Source organism: Argiope bruennichi, chromosome X1 (assembly GCF_947563725.1).
Source record: "Argiope bruennichi chromosome X1, qqArgBrue1.1, whole genome shotgun sequence".
NCBI lineage: Eukaryota > Metazoa > Arthropoda > Arachnida > Araneae > Araneidae > Argiope > Argiope bruennichi.
The window spans coordinates 9225308-9245750 of NC_079162.1; the positions used below are offsets into that span (position 1 = coordinate 9225308).

At 30.1% G+C, this 20443-nt stretch overlaps 1 protein-coding gene across 5 annotated transcripts in view; it reads right to left on the reverse strand.

The window, feature by feature from the left end:
• LOC129958099 (gamma-aminobutyric acid receptor subunit beta-like) overlaps positions 1–19699 on the reverse strand; it is a 234984-nt gene extending 215285 nt beyond the window's left edge. For all 5 annotated transcript variants that reach the window (XM_056070288.1, XM_056070282.1, XM_056070287.1 and 2 more), the window contains exon 1: positions 19350–19699. Coding sequence is in view for 4 of the 5 variants with exons in the window: in XM_056070282.1 (XP_055926257.1) it covers positions 19350–19441 (92 nt within the window). In the remaining variant the exon portion in view is untranslated. The remainder of the gene's footprint in view (positions 1–19349) is intronic.
• Between the last annotated feature and the right edge of the window lie 744 nt (positions 19700–20443).

The window sequence follows — 20443 nt, forward strand, 5'->3', positions numbered from 1 at the left end:
GAATCAAAAGGTTGTGCAATCCAAGCGTACGGATGTGGCTACTATCGGCAATTAATGACAGTGGTGAGCATCGCTTGCGTCTCCTAGTTAAGAGGGATCGACTCGCTAATGTCAATACATTGATGGCCGAAATGAATCAGCAATGCACCAAAAGATGTTTATTGCGTATCGACGCTTGCAGAAGACGTCTGATTTCAGCATCCATGTTGACAAGCGTCGTGCATTTGCATTATAGTACAAACACTGAACCCTAGAGCAGTGGAAAAAGGTTGCTTTTTCAGATCAGTCTCATTTTCTATTGCATATGATCGATAAGCGTTGCTGTATTCGTATAGAGACATAAAAAAACAAACTTCCAGAAATCATTTCTGGGCACTAGCAAAGTGGAAGAGGCAGTGTGATGGTCTGGGGCATATTTACTTTACTTAATTTAAGTTCATAAATTTCTGTGGTAGATATCCTCAATAGCTGTGCTTATTTATTCTTCATTACCGATCAGGTACCTTCTTACATGCAAATGAACATCCTGCGAATGATGGCGTATTTCAACAGCATAACGATACATGTCATGTGTCCCAAACTATCCGTGCATGGTTCGAGAAGCATCGGGTAGAACTTCAATTCCTACACTGTCCTCGAAATTCCCCAAATATGCGAAAATCTATGGGGACATCTCGATCGATACTTCATATAAAAGACCATCGGAATCTTCACGAGTTACTTGATGCTCTGCTGTTCTCAGGGTTTCAGATGCATGTCCAAACATTTAATGAGACCATGCTCCGCCTCTTACCTGTAGTTTTGGCGGCAAAAGGAGGCTATCCCTGCTATTAGATAGGTGGTCATAATAATGTGACTCGACTGTGCATAATGGAAGTTATTCTAAAATTCCTTTTATTATGTGAGTGCCAAAAGTTATTTGACAAGAGATGGAAATGCATAACTTGAAATATATGTCCATGTAGGGAAATCTATGCAAATTTAAAATGTAGGTAAATCAAGTGAATCTTTCCGTAAAACTAAGTTTTCAGTTTAGTAGGAAATAATAATTGCATCAGACTCTTTGAAATGAAATTTTTTTAAAAGTCAGAAAAGAAAGTGTATAAAACTCTTCAGTTTAAAAGTTTCAAAATAAATATTAAAGGATATTTCATAGAAAATTACACTCAGTTTTCATGCTGTTATTTATATGGAGAAACTGTTTGTTTAATATTGAAAGCAAATATTTTTTGCTTATGAAATAAAATATATGAGATAAGAAAATTATAGGCGGGTGTTTCTGACGATCTTTCTTTAAAAATATCCTTCGGGTCGTATTTCCAAGTAATTAGCTTTCTAAGCGATCTACGAAACATGTCCCTAAATGACATTTAAAAAATGTTTAGCAGGCATTCAAATGAAGATTGGAATCAGCAATGTCTTATTTTACAATAGAAACCTATATGCATTTTATAACAGTAAGCAAATTGATTATGACATGCATTATATCCGGTTTCATGACAAGTAGACATTTGCTCCTACTTTTTCTTACGTTATGCCGAAATTGTCGAAAGAAATGAAAGCTTTACTGCTAGTTTAAACTAAGCTTTAATCATACCGTTTACAGCGACGATTCTAAGCCCTCTGTGCTATTTTTGAATTAATTGAGATACATTCCTTAGTGATTACTATGGAAATAGAGGTTCTTTCCATTTAGTTAAACTGTTTATGAAAAATGTATTCATTTTGACCAGTAAAATAAATTCAATCCCTTTTGTTCATTAAAAAAGTATATCAAAAATGTTCGTTATTCTAATTTATCATTAAAAAAGAAAATAAAAGAAATAAAGAAGTTAAAAAAATTATGATTTTTACTTTTATTTTTTCTAATGTAAAGAAATTAAGGAAACTGCACGGAATTATTTGACTCTAGATTAATTTTTCTCTTAATTCTGTAATCAATAATTAATTCTTAATCAATTAATTCTTAATTCTTAATCAATAATTATTTATCAGTTTCGATGTATGGATGATCGAGAACTCGGGATGCCGTTTTATAAACATTTTTTTTTTAATTTGTTCTAAATTTATGGGCAGAAAATGCTTTTCTAAATGTTCTTATAAAAAAAGCCGTCTTTTCTTCTTACAAACTAACATAATTATTTTTTGTTTAGGTAAACTTTCCTGTGATAACTTTGCTTTTACAAAACACTTAATTGTTCAGAAACCATGCACATAAAAGTAGAAGCAGATTAAGCACGATTTTATTACAAGGCAAAATTAGAATAAAATAATCATAAAACATAAATCTATTCTGCTAAGAAAAAGGAAAATATTAGAATAATCATCAACTATTTGAAGCATATATTTATGTAAGCTTGTACCCATTAAAAATTTAAAAAAACAACAATAATGTTGTAGTTTTTTTACGGTAGAAAAAAAATGAATAATTTTTTTTGTTTATATCAATAAGAAACAGTAATAAGACGAAACGAATAATCTAAATCAAGATTTCTAAACTGTGGATGATGACAAGTAGAATCTCTAAGTAACATCGAAATTGCAGATATTCCGTTATTCCGTCAGAGCCTTTTTTCTTTCAGACTGTTAAACAATGGCAAATAAAAATATTTAAGAAAATCATTGCATCTTACAGATATCTTATTCAAGATATTAATTCGTTCATTCCAAATTTCACTAAGAATATATTTAGTAACTCTTTTAATTCTGTTACCTCCTCCTTATAAACTCAGATCTGTGATGAAAAGAATTATTGTTTCAGTTTTTCATTGTTTTTTGGCTGTTAATTATTAGGAAAAATATTTTTTTAAAAATACCTTTTTTATCACAAATTAACGGTTTAACGTGTGGGAAGTTTTCGTATTTAAGACTAACTTGATATAATAAACTTTTAAAGTATATTTTTATATGTTAAAGGATAAATCGCTTTTTATAAATTTTAAACAAGTAAAAATACACTTTTATTTAATTAGAATATTCCTCTTTATTTAGTCTAATTTTAATACAGTTTTACTTTGATTTATTGAAGGTATTCCTTTAAATTGTCAGTTAAACATTAAAGACAGAAAAAGCAAATTAAAACCGGTTCTGTAGCCTGCAGGCGGGCTCAGATTCATCAAACCTTTCATTCTTCTTTTTTCTATTATTTTTCCTATTCTCTCACGAGTATCATTCTTAGATTCGGTCTATATATATATATCATTCCAGGTATTCAAATACGAATGAGTGTTCAAACTACAAATGCATTTTATATTCAGTTTGAGCTGCAGTTGAGAGAAATGACTTCCACAGGATGACTTACCGCACTGTTTCTGCTATATCTGCGGTAACTACATAGGAAGAAAAATATACGGCAAAAAAAAAAAATCAGATTATGTGGAAAAAATTTGTTTATTTTAACATAGAATTGGAAATATCAAGTGGAAGACAATGGAATTTGAAATCAAAAACTTACATAAATCTAGATTCCAATAATTAATCAATAAATGATTTTATTTTACCTTATAAAACAATTTGCTGAAGGTCACAAAAAAAGAGAAGGTTTCATTCAATCTTTATGAAACTGGGGGGATGGGTATTCGTAAGACATGACATCAGGAAAATGATAGAGAAAGAAAGAATGGATAGCATAAAAACTAGTACTATTTTTTGGAAATCAAGCTACAAATTTACTACAGAAGAGACGTAAACAAATTTCAAGATATGAAGTTGTAATACGAGGTACAATATTTTGTCATAGGTAAATCTGATCTATTTTTTTGAAAATTTAGATCCAATTATTTTACAGAAAAATGAAATATTTCACTAAAATATGTAGAAAATGGAAAGACGATATCATAGAAATTGGAATATCAGCCCGATTGCGCACTATCGCTGGATGTTGAATAGTTACGATCCCTGGTAAATTCGTTAGCAGAAAAACGAACACAAAATTGAAGAAAACGAGAAAGCTCTACAATGAGGAAATATAACTTTTTCCTTTCATAAACAATTTTATCATTTAAAGATGAATGAGCTAAGATTTATATGCAAAAATATATTTATGAGGCAATCAAATCAAACTAAATATGGCAAAATATTTTTATTTGAGCCATTTACCCCAACACTTAAATCATTTGGGAAAAATTCTTACGTAATAAATAAGTAAATACAAATCACTTTTAGAATCAGCACTGAAGATTATATAAAAGTCTGTCATCAAAATGGAAACAATTTTCAAAATTTCTTTGTTTTTTGCTGACTTATGTAATAATGAATCTATACGTCGTTTCCTCATTTACAGTCGGGCCCCAATTTATCGAAACCATATCAACCGAATTTAATGATTTAACATATTTTTCTCCCCCCCCCCCGATAAAATGAAGACCCTATTTAACGCATAATATACCCCGAATTAACAACCGAAATTTTTTTTAGTTAGTCTGAGTTAAAAATGTACGGGACTGATTTGTATTTAAATACAGTATCCATCTTGTTTGGAACAAATGAGTAATGAAAGTAACCTGTGAATTGGGTTTCACGTGGGTAGGACAAGAAATTCCTTTTTATCTGTCCCTACTGTACAACGCAAAAAAGGGAAGTGTACTGACGCTGGTTTTGCAGAGCATTTGATTTCTTTTTGAAAAATTGTGAAGTATGCAGATTACTGGAAATGAAAACATTTTTCTTTGAGAGAAAAATTAAAAATTTGACTAGAACTTTGGATCACGAAACGCTGTAGCATAATGCCCTGAAATCTCCACGTCGGCGTCAACTACAATAGTTAAAAACGAGTATAAATTGAAAAAATAAATCTGTAAAATGTAATTTATCTGACTCAGTGGAATGATTCAGCACACTTTGTGTCAAAAAAACAGCCATTAATAGGGCTTTGATCAAAGAAAAAGCTCTTCAATTTGCCGAAAAGCATAATGTGAAAGACTTTACTGGATCCAATGGTTATGTTTTAAGAAAAGATACCCGTTGTCCAAAAGAAAATGTGCAGAAAATATGAAAATGTTGTAAATGATTCTTAAGAAAAGTTCCTCAACTTGACTGAAGGGTATTCACTCTCCAATATTTATAGTCCGACCAAACTCTTTGCTATGGAAATGAAAAATGCTTTGACGAGAAACAAAGGAAAATGAGGATTACGGTTTTATTTGTTGTTAATGATGATGGAATTGGATATTTGTGATATGAAAGAGAGTAAAGCACGATGTTTTAAAAACGTACTGATAACATACGTAGGAAACCAAAGAACTTCTCTATTTACAGACATTTTGACAGATTTAAATAAATATATCAAGACACAAAAGAGGAAAATACTTTTGCTTATTCATCTCCTATCGTCCCATTTGCAATCTCACCCAATTTTCCCCTTGGAAATAGCTTAAGCGTGCCTCAGTTGCTAAACCCTGGTATCATTCGTTCTGTAAAAGTTAATTACTGAAAGTTGCATATGAAAAAGTGAAGGAATCGATGGTCGAAGATACAGAGAAAAGACGCAAAGTTAAGGCTTTGATTCTCTAAATTTTGTCAAAAAGACCAGAAGAAAATTTCAAAAAATACTATTGAAAAACGCTTTTTATAAAGTGGGATTTCCATGCTCGCAAAGATTGGAGAATGTGAAAACATACCTAATGCAACAGGAAAATAATGGCGTAGTATGTTCTCTTCATAAAGTAGAAAAAGAACTTTTTGCAATCCGTAAGCAAAGGCATTGCAAAAATTTACTCAGCGTGTACTTAAAGACTTCACATTAAATTCTACGTAATTATTTGCTGTATTTTTAGCTATTGAGTGAAAAGTGAATACTTTCTAATTATAGATAATATTGTGTAATTGCTTATTAAGGCTGTCATTAATAAATGTAGATTTTTCCATTTTTTTGTTTTCACAACCGATATTACTAAAAATCCCCTTTTAACTACTAGTGAAAATATTATTGAAAACTGCTATTGGAAGCAAATGGAGTTTCCAGTCTTACAAGCGGAAAGTGGTGAAAACGAAGAAGGCTACTTTTCCTTTGACCCTTCAGCAGAAGACGTATGGAAAAGCGTCGCTTCTGCGATAAATTTTAACGAGTATGTCATATGTGATGCAGATTGTATATGTGTAACTGCAGTTAATGAAATTGCTGATTTATCAAACAAATGAATAGAATCCGAAGCAGAAATTGATGGTGAAACTCCTATTAAAGCTGTGACATTTCTGATGCTTTACATAGTTTGGAGTATGTGAAAACATACCTAATGCAACTGGATGTAAATGGCGTAGTATTTTCTTCTCAGCAGGGTGTTGTTCAAAGGAACTTTTTCGAATTCGGAAACAAAGAAATTAGGAAAATTTACCCCGTAAAACTTTAAGATTTAAATTAACTTGTATGTAATTTTACGTTGTTATTTTAGCTGCTGAATGGAGAGTGTACACTTGCTAATTATAGATATTTTTATATAAACGCTTATTAGGGCTGTCTCATTATTAAATGTAGATTTTTTCATTTTCGTTGTTTTGATCCTCGATATTACGAAAAATCCTTTTTCAACTGCTACTGAAAATATTATTGAAAACTGCTTTTGGAAGCAAGTGGGATTTCCAACCTCAGAAGTGGAAAGTGATGAAAACGAAGAAGGAAACTTTTTTTTTTTTTGGTCCTTCAGCAGAAGATGTATGGATTGACATCGACTCTGGGATAAACTTAAACCAGTACGTCACATGTGATGCCGACTGTATCTGTGGAACTAAAGTTAAGGAAATTGCTGCTTTATCGGAATGAATTAATAAAAATTCTGATGCAGAAATGGATAGTAAAACTCCCATTTAAGTTGTTACATTTCTAATGCTTTACATAGTTTGGACAATGTGAAAACACACACAATGCAACTGGATGTAAATGACGTAGTATTTTCTTCTCAGCATAATGTCGATAAAAAGCTTTTACGAATCCGAAAGCAAAGAAACTGACAAAAATTACTCATTACATATTTTAAGATTTCAATTCATGTTCTTAATTTTTTGCTGTATTTTTAGGCGCCGAATGAAAATTGTACTATTTCTAATTAAGAATATTTTTGAGTAAATGCTTATTAGGGCTGTCATTAATAAATGTAGATAATTCCATTTTTTTGTTTTGATCCCCGATATTGCGAAAATCCCTTTTCAGCTACTAGTGAAAATATTATTGAAAACTGCTTTTGGAAGCAAGTGGGATTTCCAGTCTCACAAGTGGTGAAGGAAGCAACTTTTCATTTGACCTTTCAGCAGAAGATGATAGGCATCGCTTCTGGGATAAACTTTAACCAGTACGTCACATGTGATGTCAACTGTATCTGTGCAACTAAAGTTAATGAAATTGCTGATTTATCAGAAGAAATGAATACAATCCGATGCAGAAATAGATGATGAAACTGAAACTGTTACTTATTCTGATGATTTACATATTCTGGAGAATGAGAAAACATACCTAATGCAACTGGATGTAAATGGCGTAGTATTTTCTTCTCCGCAAAGTGTGGAAAAAGAACTTTTTCGAATTCGGAAACAAAGAAAATGTCGAAATTCACTCAGTACATACTCAGATTTCAAATTAACTTGTAAATTCTTGTTGTAAACTTTTTGTAACTTTGATGTATTTTTAGCTGTTGAATGGGTAGTGTACACTTTCTAATTATGGATATTTTTGTATAAATTCTATTAGGGCTATCATTAATAAATGTAGAATTCTTCATTTTTTGTTTTGATCCCCGATGTTATGAAAAATCCCTTTTTAATTACTAATGAAAATATTTTTGAAAAATGCTTTTGGAAGCAAGTGTGGTTTCCAGGCTCACATGTGCAATGTGATGAAAATGAAGAAGGCCATTTTTTATTTGACCTTTCAGCAAAAGTGGTATAGAAAGATGTAGCTTCCGGAAGAAACTTTTAACAGTATGTCATATGTGATGCTGATTGTATCTGGGCAACATATGAATAGAATCCGATGCAGAAATCGATGATGAATTCCCATTAAAACTGTTATTTTTTCTGATGCTTTACGTAGTTTAGAGAGTGTGAAAACATACATAATGAAACTGGAAGTAAATGACATTTTTTTTTCTCAGCATAATGTCGAAAAAAAGCGTTTATGAATCCGGAAACAAAGAAACTGTCAAAAATTACTCATTACTTATTTTAAGATTTCAATTCATGTTCTTAATTTTTTGTTGTATTCTTAGGTGTTGAATGAAAATTGTACACTTTCTAAATAAGGATATTTGAGTGCAATTGTTTATTAGGGATGTTCCATTAATAAATGTAGAATGTTTTTACATTTTTTTATCTCCGATATTATGAAACTTCACTGTTTAACTACTAATTAAAATACTGTTGAAAACTTCTTTTAAAAATTTCTTCAAAAAGATTTCCAGCCTCACAAGTGGAAAATGAAGAAGGCAACTTTTCATTTGACCCTTCGGCAGTATAGAAAAATGTCGCTTCTGGCATAAACTTGAACCATTTTGTCATATGTGATGCAGATTATATATGTGCAAGTACAGTTAATGAAAATGCTGATTTACCTGAAGAAATGAATAGAATCCGATGCAGTATTCTCATTAAAACTGTTGCATTTTATGATGCTTTTCTTTGTTTGGAGAATGTGGAAACATACATAATACAATGTAAATGACGTAGTAATTTCTTCTCAGCATAGTGTAGAAAAAGAACTTTTTCGAATTCGAAAAGAAAGAAATTGTCAAAATTTACTCAGTACATACTTTATGATTTCAAATTAACTTGTACGTAATTCTTTACTGTATTTTTAGGTGCCGAATGAAAATTGTACACTTTCTAATTATGGGTATTTTTGTGTATCTGTTTATTAGGTCTATTCCATTAATAAATGTAGAATTTTTTTTAGATTTTCCCCCCGATATTACGAAATATCACTGTTTTAACTACTAATAAAAATACTATTTAAAACTACTTTTAGAATATGGTATTTCCAACCTCAGAAGTTGTTAGTGATGAAAACAAAGAAGACAACTTTTCTTTTGGGCCTTCAGCAGAAGACGTATGGATACACATCGATTCTGGGATAAACTTTACCCAATATATCACATGTGATGCTAATGCGTATCTGTGCGACTCAAGTTTTATCAGAACTAATGTAAAGAATCGGATGCAGAAATCGTTGTAACTCCCATAAAAGCTGTTAATTTTTCTGATGCTTTACATAGTTTGGAGCATGTGAAAATCATACCTGATACAAGTGGATGTAAATGACGTAGTTTTTTCTTCTCAGCATATTGTAAAATTCCGAAGACAAAGTAATTGTCAAAATTTACTCAGATCATATTTTAAGTTTTGAAATAAACTTGTACGTAATTATTTGCTGTATTTTTAGTTGCTGAATGAAAAGTGTACACTTTCTAATTATCAATATTTTTATGTAATCGCTTATTAGGGCTTTCCCTTAATAAATGTAGATTTTTTTTAAATTTTTATTTGACCTCCGATATTCCAAAAAATCTCTATTTAAAGGACAAAATTTTTTTCTCCCGAAAATTCATTTAACCGGAGTCCGACTGTATTTCTGCGTTTTGAAGTTGCAGAATAACTTTTTCTGATAAAATCGTAAAATGGTAATATCATTTCGTAGCGAAACGACCCTGTAAGTTTAAGAAGATCGGTAAAAGCTAATAAATATTTAGTTAATTAACTAGCATTTATCATCTTGAATTTCCTTCAACAATAGCCGAATTAAAAATCATCATTTAATAGTTGAATCCACGTTGAAAATTTTACAGTGTTGTAAATTTAGTTTTGCTCTTTAAAAAATTGTTGATACGATATCTCACAGTTTGCTTTTAAGATTTGTTTCATAGATAAATGATTCTCACCATTTTTTATGGAATCTTAGAGCTTAATTGCATTGTAACCCATATATGCAAAGCATATAACATGTTTATGTCTGAGTAATAAATTAATTAGTCATTCGATCAGATAATACTTAAATTTAAGCTCCGAAATTAAATATTGGTTTATGTCTAACGTTACCCTATGAAAGAAAACAGAACTATATTCAGATACTTCAAGCACTTCGAGAGAAAAATAAAAACGAGTTAGAGCATTTACTTTTCCCATCCGGTGATCATGGCAAGTGCCACTAATTAACGTGAGGTGCGCAATTTCTAAGGCTACGGCTGACTTACCTCCATTAACTTTTGTTTCTGCTAGTGACAGAAGTCTTTCATCATTTTGAATGATGCGATATGACCACTGATTAAACGTATCATACGTCCCTGGCCGATCATGAAGCGGCAATGGAATAAATGTTTCTGGGATTTCCTTCTTGGTTTTATCACTCGAACGCAAAAGAGAAAGATTTTCGCCATTGCACACTCATGGACGTGATGTGGTTACACTTCATTGAACAGATATAGAAGGAAAGTGAAACAACGTCAACTTCCATTTGGTTGGTTTGAAAATCGGTACAGAAATGTTTTGCAATGCCGACAGATTTTCATACGGTGGCTATGAATTTTAGAGTTTGCTGTATAATATCTTTTAAATATTCCCTCAAAAATAAATTTCCATAAGAAATCAAATCCAAATATAAATCTGGTTCAAGAGAAAATTCAATAAAAAACAGAAAACAGTCGCATCAGAAATGCATATAATATTGTAAAGTATTTGCGATCTCTTTTAAAGTTTGCAAGTTACAAAGATTTATGTAAATTCAAGCAGGCTTAAAATCAAATGAATTATTTCAAAACTAATAGTTTTGAATTAGTTCAATGTATCTAGATTTAATCAAATAGCTTTAAAAAGCGTTTCTTGAATTTTATTTGTGATTTTTATATCTAAAATATTTCGCTATTTATGATTGAGCATTGTATGGCATTCCTAAATTTTCAAATGTAAAATATTTGCAAGGAATGTATAATTACTGTTATGGAAACTTAGATTATATAATCTACATCGACTGATAACGTGTTTTAAAATTTACTTCGAAAGTTCCAAGATCAATGCGATAAAATTCAAATAAATTATCTTTCAGTTCTAGATTATCATTCGGGTTCTCATAATTCAAAAATTAAAATGGCTCATTTAAAGCTCAATATTGCTGCAACTTTGACAAATGTGGTGTGGTCTTGTGATATTTCAGTTAAACTAATTATATCACAAGTTTCATTGCATTAATATTATTATCATGATTCACTTCTAGTACGAATATCCATCTGACTTGTAGATTTGGATATGAAAATGTCTTTATTTTACCAAATAGTCTAGAAAACTAGTGCAACACTTTTTCAAGCCTCGGTTATCAAAATATCATCCGATTGTTTCATTTGTAAATCACAGTTTAACAAAATTGCGTCTCAAATTTTTGGTCTGGAGAACTTAGAATAAGCACAAACATTTGTATCAAGAATTCGATAAAATATTTGGTGATCTTGAATATACTAACAGGTTTTTTTGCTGTAAATACATATTAGAATTTTTCAATGTAAGATTCTTTCGTAGAATTTATGGAAGACTTCAAAAATCGCTTAAAATGGTATTATAAGAACACGAGAGTAAAAAATTAGTTAATAATAATAATAATTTTCTCTGAAATGTCTAGGAAACTTATTTAAAAAATCTAAGCAATCAGCTTCAAATATATTATGAGATTTGCTATTCTTAAATTTGCTGCTGTTGATGCCTCAGTTTTGTTAACTGTAAAAAAACGCTTTAAATCTTTAAATATGAAAAGCATATACTGTGACTTTACTGCTCCTTAGGAATTTCTTAGTATTATTAAGATGTTTTATATATTATAAGTAAAGATAAGTAAGCTGTTTTATATAAGATGTCATTGTAAGATATTTTATATACTCAATAAATTAAAACCCTTATGCTATCTTCCAGATAGACATGAATATCTGATTGCATTCTAAACTGCTTTATCTATCTTTATCTGAGATTGAAAAAAAAATCACTTTTCAAGAAATGCTATTTGTATAGACTCTTGATTGATATGTCTGTGTATGCAGTTTCTGTCATTAATTGTATTTGAATTTGATTGCCCATGCTTAAAAATGAGCGATTGAAATGAGTTACAAGAGTGAATTGTGGAATTCCTCCTTTTTTATACACAAATTTAAGTTAAACCTTCCAAGCATCATTTATTCTTAATACATCCGATTGATTCATTCTGCAGAAACGTAACGAAAAAGCAAAGCAACTTCATTTCTCAGAAGTAGTCAAGATGGGCATTCTTCTCGTCGTTGGCAAGTAAACGGAATTTGTACCTTCTAGAGCAGGAAAACGTGTAAAACTCATCTGAAACTTGTCGAAAGAAAAATTTACCCTTAAGTGAATTTGAAGAAGACGAGACAGGTCGTGTATCGCGAAGTGACCCTTAGATTACGGACATTTAAGCGTGCGAAGATAGGCATTTTTTCATTGTTAGAAATTTTGTAGTTTTAGCTCTTCCTCAGGCTCAATTTTAGTCGTTACTTGTAAATTGTTGCATATCTTCAGTATGTAGCTGAATCCTCCATCGTTTTTCGATAAATTTCACTGAAAAGCAATGATCTAAGAAATGTTTCATTTCTATTTAAATCTTTATTATTACAGTATTTTCTTTAGACGTTAAAGCACTTGATGGTTATTTAACGTATTTAAAGATGAAAAAGCACCTTTATTAATCCTTTTTGCAAGGAAAAATGAAACTATAATTTAAAAAAGTTGAAAAAATATCAGAATTTTTTCCAATAGCTATATGTTGTATACAAGAGGCAAAAATAATTCAAACATTACTATAATCATTAATCCTAATTGATTTTTTTTAAATATCAATTAGGATTAAATTTACATGTAAAATGTTTGAAATACTTCGCTGAAAATGCAAAATATATCTCAGAGAACAGTTTTTTATTTTAATTTTAAAAAGTAAGCAAGCGCCATTTTGCAGTTTGATTTCATAATAATGTATTTGAAACTATTATAAAAATTCCCATTTCAATTATATTGTTTTCAAACTGATTTCATGTGAATTCTCAGAAGTGTTAAAAACTTTTTTTTTAATTATGAAGGATTTTTCATCCGTAAATGCGACATTTCTGCTGTTAAATATATTTTCGTATGAAATTTTCAAAGGACCATAAAGGCTGAAATAAGGTTAATTTAAAATTTTCAACTCTCCGCCAGTTTTGATTCAATTTTGTATCTAGTGCAATAGAAGCAAACTCGTTTTCTTTAAGAGAGAGATTCTCATTAGATTCTAAGTATAGATGGAATAATCTGAGTCGTTTTAGTGAATTTCAAATAAGTTTCTGGAAAAATAAGTATTTCGCCTGAAACATAAATTCAAAGCTTCAGCAGATAGAACCGTACGAATTCAGTGCACTTTTGGGGGATATTGTTTCATTCAGAAATCTCATAAAGAAATGTTTGCACAAATTGTATCGAACCACTTCATACTTGTAACTTTTCAGATTTAAATAAGAAAACCTAAAACTGCTTTGTTGTCATAAAAAAAAATTCATCTGTTCAAATGGTAACTGAGTAAGCATAAAGCCTTTTTTAACGCTTATAAGTACAATTTTTTTAGTAATATCGCTCTAATGTTAATCTGGCAATAACTGCTCCAATGGATGGACACATTGAAAAATAGTTCATTTGATAGCCTAGAAGAAATTTATATATTTTTATAGAAGACGTAGAAAGTGAGCTAAGCAAAAAATGAAGGCAAACTTAACTAGGTCTTTCAAACACAAATCTTATTTCTAATTTTTATATATTTCATTACGTAAATCTGATTGAGTTTCATGTTTGTCTTTTAAATGCTACGTCATTGAAATATGCAAATAAGCATTGCATGTGAATTGTAACACTAATGTATTTCGTCAGCAATTTCAAAGTACGAAATTGTTATATGTTTAATTGTTAACATTACATTTTCTTGAAATCCAAAATTGTAGATGGGTAGATTTGAAAAAGAAAATCGTATATTAATATTCATGTTTAATTCATCGCATTTTCTTAAGACTCAGAAATAAATCTTTTATTTGTTAATATCTTATAAGAAAAATGCAGAGTAAGGCAAAGTCATGAAACACAAAATGAATTCTACAATGCAGGAATGTGCAAAAAATTATAAACTCAATAACAGCAATCAAAACTACAAATCATATCCATAATTAACAAAATAAGAAAGTTGAAAAATCGTGGGAAATAATATATAATCTAATATCCTCTGATGTTTTATAACATTTCGTTTTAAAGTCTTTGAATGATCTCAGCTGTGTCTCATTTTAAGAGATTATTTTGAACATTATAACTTTTAAATTAAAATTAGAAGAAAAATTTTGATTAAATTTTAAATTAAAATCAAAAAGAAGAAAAAGGTTAAGTTCTGAGAGATTCTAAAAGCAAACAAAAATTAAATTTATTTAATGTCGTCTTTGTATTGCAGATATTACAATAAGATCTAGCTTCAATAGAAATGAAGAACAATTTCAATTCAGGAAAATGAGTAGTTAATCAGCTGATATGAAGATAACAGGAGAGTTATTTTGAAATGTTCTGGAAATTATGTTCACACTCAAAATTATCTTTATGTATATCTTTAGTCATTTTTTCAAATATTACCTCTTTTTACTGATACTGATTAAAACGAAATGATACTAGACATTTTGCAAGTATAGCTAAAAATTATTATCTGACTGAGTATCTTGATAACCGTATGAATCTTAGTGCGATGTTCTGAGACAATGTAATAAGTAAATAGATTGCTTCAAAATTTAAATGAAATAGTATTTAAAATCAGTAAGAGGAAACTTCTGAAAATGAGAAATGAAAGGAATGTGTCTGTAGCTAATGGAAAATGAATTTCGATAAATGACTGAAGGCATTCCGAATGAAGATAAACCGAATTGCAGCATCAGTGTTATCTTTGTAAATAGAACCAAGCCATGAAAAGGCTTTGTAGTTGAATTGAATGTTTTTTCAAATCAATTGTCTTTGGAAAAAATAGATGTAAAATTTTAATTGAAGTGAAAATATATTTGATACAAAAAAATAACAAATATTATTTGTTTTACTGCTTGTAATTTCTACTTTTTGTTTTGGGAAAATTCTTTAAGCGAGAAGAAGAAAATCAACTGGGAAAACTCTCACATATAAATAATCTAAAAATCTTCTCCTATCATTTATTATTAGTAAGAATTAAGTCAAGAAATACTCAGAAGCAAATAAGGAATATTTTTCAAAAAGAAAGTGGGTTACAAATTAACTTAGAAATGAAAAGTAAACTCCACAACAACACAGAGACGTGAACACGGCTTCAAAAAGGCGGTCAATTGTTGCTTCCTAATTTTCAAAGGATATAATTATTTCATATCAAAGAAGCTTAGAAAATCAAGTCTAGAATAAAGAAAATCTGCATGATTTCCTTTTCTCGGTTTGATTGTGTGACATGATAAAGAAATTTGTCATTGGAATTAGCAGTAAAAAGAAAAGTTTTTTTTTTCAAGAATTAATGAACGTTTTAAATGGTTTGATTATTAGGCTTCTATATTAATGATTAAAATAGCACAAGAGTTTTGAAAAAAGATCGATAGAAATGTTTATTTTTTCTTTCCTAATAAAGTTTTCTGTTTATTTCTTCATTCGTTAGAAAGTATTTGGTTTATTTCCATTCACTCTAAAACTTCCTATAAACTCTTTGTCTATAGGAAGTTCAATTTATTTCTGTGACATGAAAAATACTCTGTAACATGGAAAAATCCCATTTTTCTAAAAATGATTCCACCAGTCATTTTGCTGATGTCTATGATATTTTTTTCTGTGCATTACGTGAATGCCTTTTCGATCTTGTTATATCAAATCTTTGACAATTTTTCAATGAGCGGCTTCTAAAGAGGCTAATAACTCTAGTTGATGCATTGTTCAGTGTTTCGTGACTATATTTTCACTCCCCAAATGATACTTACGAGTTCTCTGAATGTCTTTTCAATTGGAATCAATGTTTAGAAAGAGTCTTATTATTAAGCGTCTATGCCTCATTGCAAATGCATTATATGATATGCTATGGGAATGAAATCATGCTATTTAAGGATGAAATGCTACTATTATACAATACAATGCGAAATATTTCAAAAAAGTATGCTATCTTGTCGGTGTATAAAGTCGGTATTATTTCTTCCTTCCTGTTTTTATAAATGTCATAATTATTAAAATGACGTATGTGGATAAGAAATGGAAAGATGTCCCGATTTCAAGTGTGAAGTTCCTTTTTTAGAAAATACTGCAGCTTTGTAACTAAACAATTCATATTCTAAGTGTACGCATTTGCTTTCAAAGATTCTCAAAGAAAACAAATAATCTAAAAGCATGAAAGCTCGTTTCATGCCCTTAGGCGTAGGTCTCAACAAAAAATAGCAGTTTCACTTTAGTAATGAAATGAAATTCTTAAAATTTATCTGTCTAAAATAAGCACTCCATTTTTGTAATAGGATTATCATTCTAATTTGAGAAAAGCATGAATTAAAACGTGCTCATTTTTTATGGATGTTTTACCATAAATAAATATATTATGAGAAAATATTTTTTTTTTTACATTAATAGTTTTCACATGACTGCTTGTTTTTCAACCATTGAATTATCCTTAAATAGCATTCGCAGCTTAAATATGATTTACAAGAAGTGTCGTTTTAAATACAAATACTTACTTTAGCACTTTTTTTTATTACTGATGGAAGTAATCTTCTGACGAATCGCTTTCAATAAGAAAACATTAATTCAACATTAGCGGGAAACAAGCTTCTTCTGTTCCATCCAAGAGGGTAATTGGAATTCTCAGACCTAATGCTTATGATTGGTCATTGACTTTAATAACGTACTGATAATGTAGATGATTAGTGTTTGTGAAAAAAAAAGTTATTTTAGTTATAGAGAATGCTTGTAATTGCTGGAAGTATGTTTTAAGGAAAAAATACTAATTTCTTACATACTTTGAATTGTTTCTGGTCTTTAAAGAATGTTTTGGGTGATTTGTTTGCAATGAATTGATTGCTTTATTCTATAAAAATTGTTCTCTCTGTTCTAATAATTAGCACCGTTGAGAAGTATTTAATGAAAAACTTCAAAAATGATGAAAAATTCAGTATTAATTTTATAAATAAAAATTCTTTTTTATTCTGTGAATGTTCAAAAGAGAATAATCCAATTCTCTGCTTGTAGTCATTTTTAAAAGAAGAAATTTTCAGACCTAGATTGTTTCAATGATAGCTGATCATTTTTCAAATACTGGATTGTGTTTATACAATTTCAGAAATCATTAAATATTTTTGAAATGATTATTTATCGATAGCTTTTCTCTTTATTGTCTTATTCAGAATAAGTTCCAAATAAGACAAAATGGGTCGACATTTTTTTCCCATAGAATTTTTAAGCCAAAGGTGGTTTTTAAGACTTGATGGTCAAATAACTCCCAAGAAACGACTTTTACCAAGAATTATTTCAACTAAACTTTGGATGTGTTTATATGTCTCATTAGTAATTAAAGGGTTACACTTCTCATGAAATTATATAATCATGTGTAAGCATTTAAAAAAATGTGAAATATTTTAAAATACGATTGTTTTCTAAAGTAATGCTAAAATGAGATACCATCTTTAAAGAATATCGATAGATAATAACGCGTTTTTTAGTCAAACTATTATTTAAATTCATTTCAAAATTAAAAGTATTCCAGTACGACATTTTATTTGTAGGAAAGTTACTATTTATTAAAGCAATAGTTTATATCATACCTCATGTCACATTTAGCATTTCAATTTTTTTTTTAAAGGATTTTTTGGTAACTATTGATCTATGGATTTCTCAACTGAATATAAAGAGTGAAAATATTTTAGAACTTGAGTTGATTAATACTATTAATCAATGGTTTTGTCTCCACTTGAGTCCCAAGCATTAACTGAAACTTGTTAAAAAATGTTTTTATAGATTTCATTTACATAATTAAGTGATTATTCACGGAGTATTCATTTTTTTCAATTATAAAATTGATTCAAATGAACTCTTAACGAAAAAAAGAGAAATTTGAATGGATGTCAAAGTTTTTTAATGAAAATAAAATCTGATGAATTTTGCATTGTCCTTTCAGCTATAGAGAAACAGAAATTCTGTTTTGAAATTTTAATATCTAAAACGCCCTGATTTCAAGTGAATCTCTTAAAAGAGTTGACCACTTACCTTACTCAACTAAAGATCCTGACTTGTTAAGATATGTTTTCTGACTTACCTTCAGATGTCTTCTCAACCAAGCAAATTGAATTATAGGTAAGTGTGTGACTGAAACTAATGAAAGAGTTATTGTCTATTCTAATATATTTAAAAAAAGCTTTTCAAATTAGCTTAGTCAATAATGATACTAACAGACTTTTTAAAATCTTTGTTATAGTACATTCTTTATGTTAATGTATGTGAAACTTGAAAATTGCTTGTCGAATAATTTGTGAAATGTTGAGAGTATATTTTTTCTTCCATTCATTCAAGCCATATTCCAGAGCAAATGTATTATTTCTATACTCTAAAGCTTTAATAAATACTGAATAATTTTAATTATTATTTGAATTTAAAATACGTCTCTTTAAAAAATCTGTATTTCTCCGATATGACTGGTCTATCCTTGCTTTGTTTTCTTGTATTTGTATGAAATAAATAAATAATAATAATATATCTAATATCTAAGCTTAATTAGATTAGACAACTTGCACCATTGTTAAAGAGTGTGATATCTGAAGATGTTTGCGAACTGTTTTACGTGTTGATTGCAGTATTTTATAAACATCCTTAATGGATTGACTGAATTTAATTATGAAGTATTGAAACATAAAACGTAATGCAATGAATTTTCTGATAGTTTCAAATATATATTTAACTTCTGTAATATTCCTAAAACAATGCATTTAAATAAATACCAAATTCCTTACTTTCCTTAATTCATGAATATTCAAAATTAAGATGTTATTCTGATGAGTAACTTTTTTCAAGTGTCATTCAATAGAAAGTAAACAATATCTTTCAACGATTTTTATTGTTTATAAAAAATTGTCCATTTAAAAACGAAAGTTTAATTCGATAATAAAACACAGAAATAGACACAAACATGTCGTACAGAAAAGTGGAAAATAGTCGAATGCAAAAAATAGAATAGAATATTTAAAATTTAGTAGAATAAAGCTTTAAAAGAAACTTTAAAAAAAATGCAAGTTCAAAAATAAATAATTAAAAAAAAATGTTTTTAAAATAAAATTAAGCGCGATTCTGAAACTTCCGAAAAGTTTTGAATACAGAACGAAAAGAAAGAAAGTAATTGCAATTGAGCGCCTTACCCAGAAGCGGCGACAGTCCCTTGATTTTTGAGTGCTGGGGCCAGGAAAAGTAAAATACAAAGCATCAACGAAGCAATCATCCCCTCTTTCATATTGGCTACGCCATGGATCAAGGCCCAATCTCTTGAAGTGCCGTTAGACCTAAAGGTCCAGTTTGCGGACCAGCGTGCGCCTAGGAAAGTTTTCCTTCCACCCAGCTTAGACCAGGTAATGCCGCAGCACACCCATTCGCAAGCCCTTTACCCCAGTCCAGATTCCGATGAACGTTCTGCTATCAACTGGGGGAAAAGGAGCAAGACTAGATCGATCCTGTACGGACCGAGTCTTTCGCTCCTGAACGACGAGCGCGCCTCCTAAGTTCTTCACTGCCCCCAACTCCAAGCAGCGAATCCAATCGATTTCAAACATCCCGCGCGCACGCCTACGACGCAGCCTTCCGCAGTCCGCACTGCTAGCTCAAACATCTTCTGGTTGAAGTCCAGCGCAACTCTGTTCATTGAATTGCTACTTCACAAAACTGTCAGGAAAGCCCTAGTAGTCCGCCGACCTCTTTTTCCGATATCGTTGACCACGCCCCTTACTTCAAAACGAAGAGCGACGCGCGAAATTTGAAAACGAGTCTCGTGATTTGCGCAAGTGCGACCTTATTGACTGGGCGGATTTTCCCCATTCTGTTATTCCAGCCATCAGTCATCGGAAACTACTCCCACTTTCACAGAGTGAAAGGAAAAGGACTTCAAAAATGTAAACAAACCGCGCGGAATCAAATTCTCATTACCTGCTGATGCACTAATCAAATGACATCCTATTTTTCCTCCCCTCTCTGAATTAACAAGCAGTATTTCTCTGTAAAAAAATAATAATGTTTACCCAAACAATTGATCTAAAACTCCTAAGATACACGACATAGCTGAAATGTTTCTTAGAACATATTTTTTGATCGCGAAACAGAAAATGAAAAAAAGTTGAAGGAATTTTTGCACTTAGTGCTTACCTCATAATGCTGCTTATGGGTTGAAAGAAGTGACAATTATTTGAGGACGAAAAAAGTTGTTGGGATTGTGTTATTGTGAAACATTATTTTTATTTCTTTG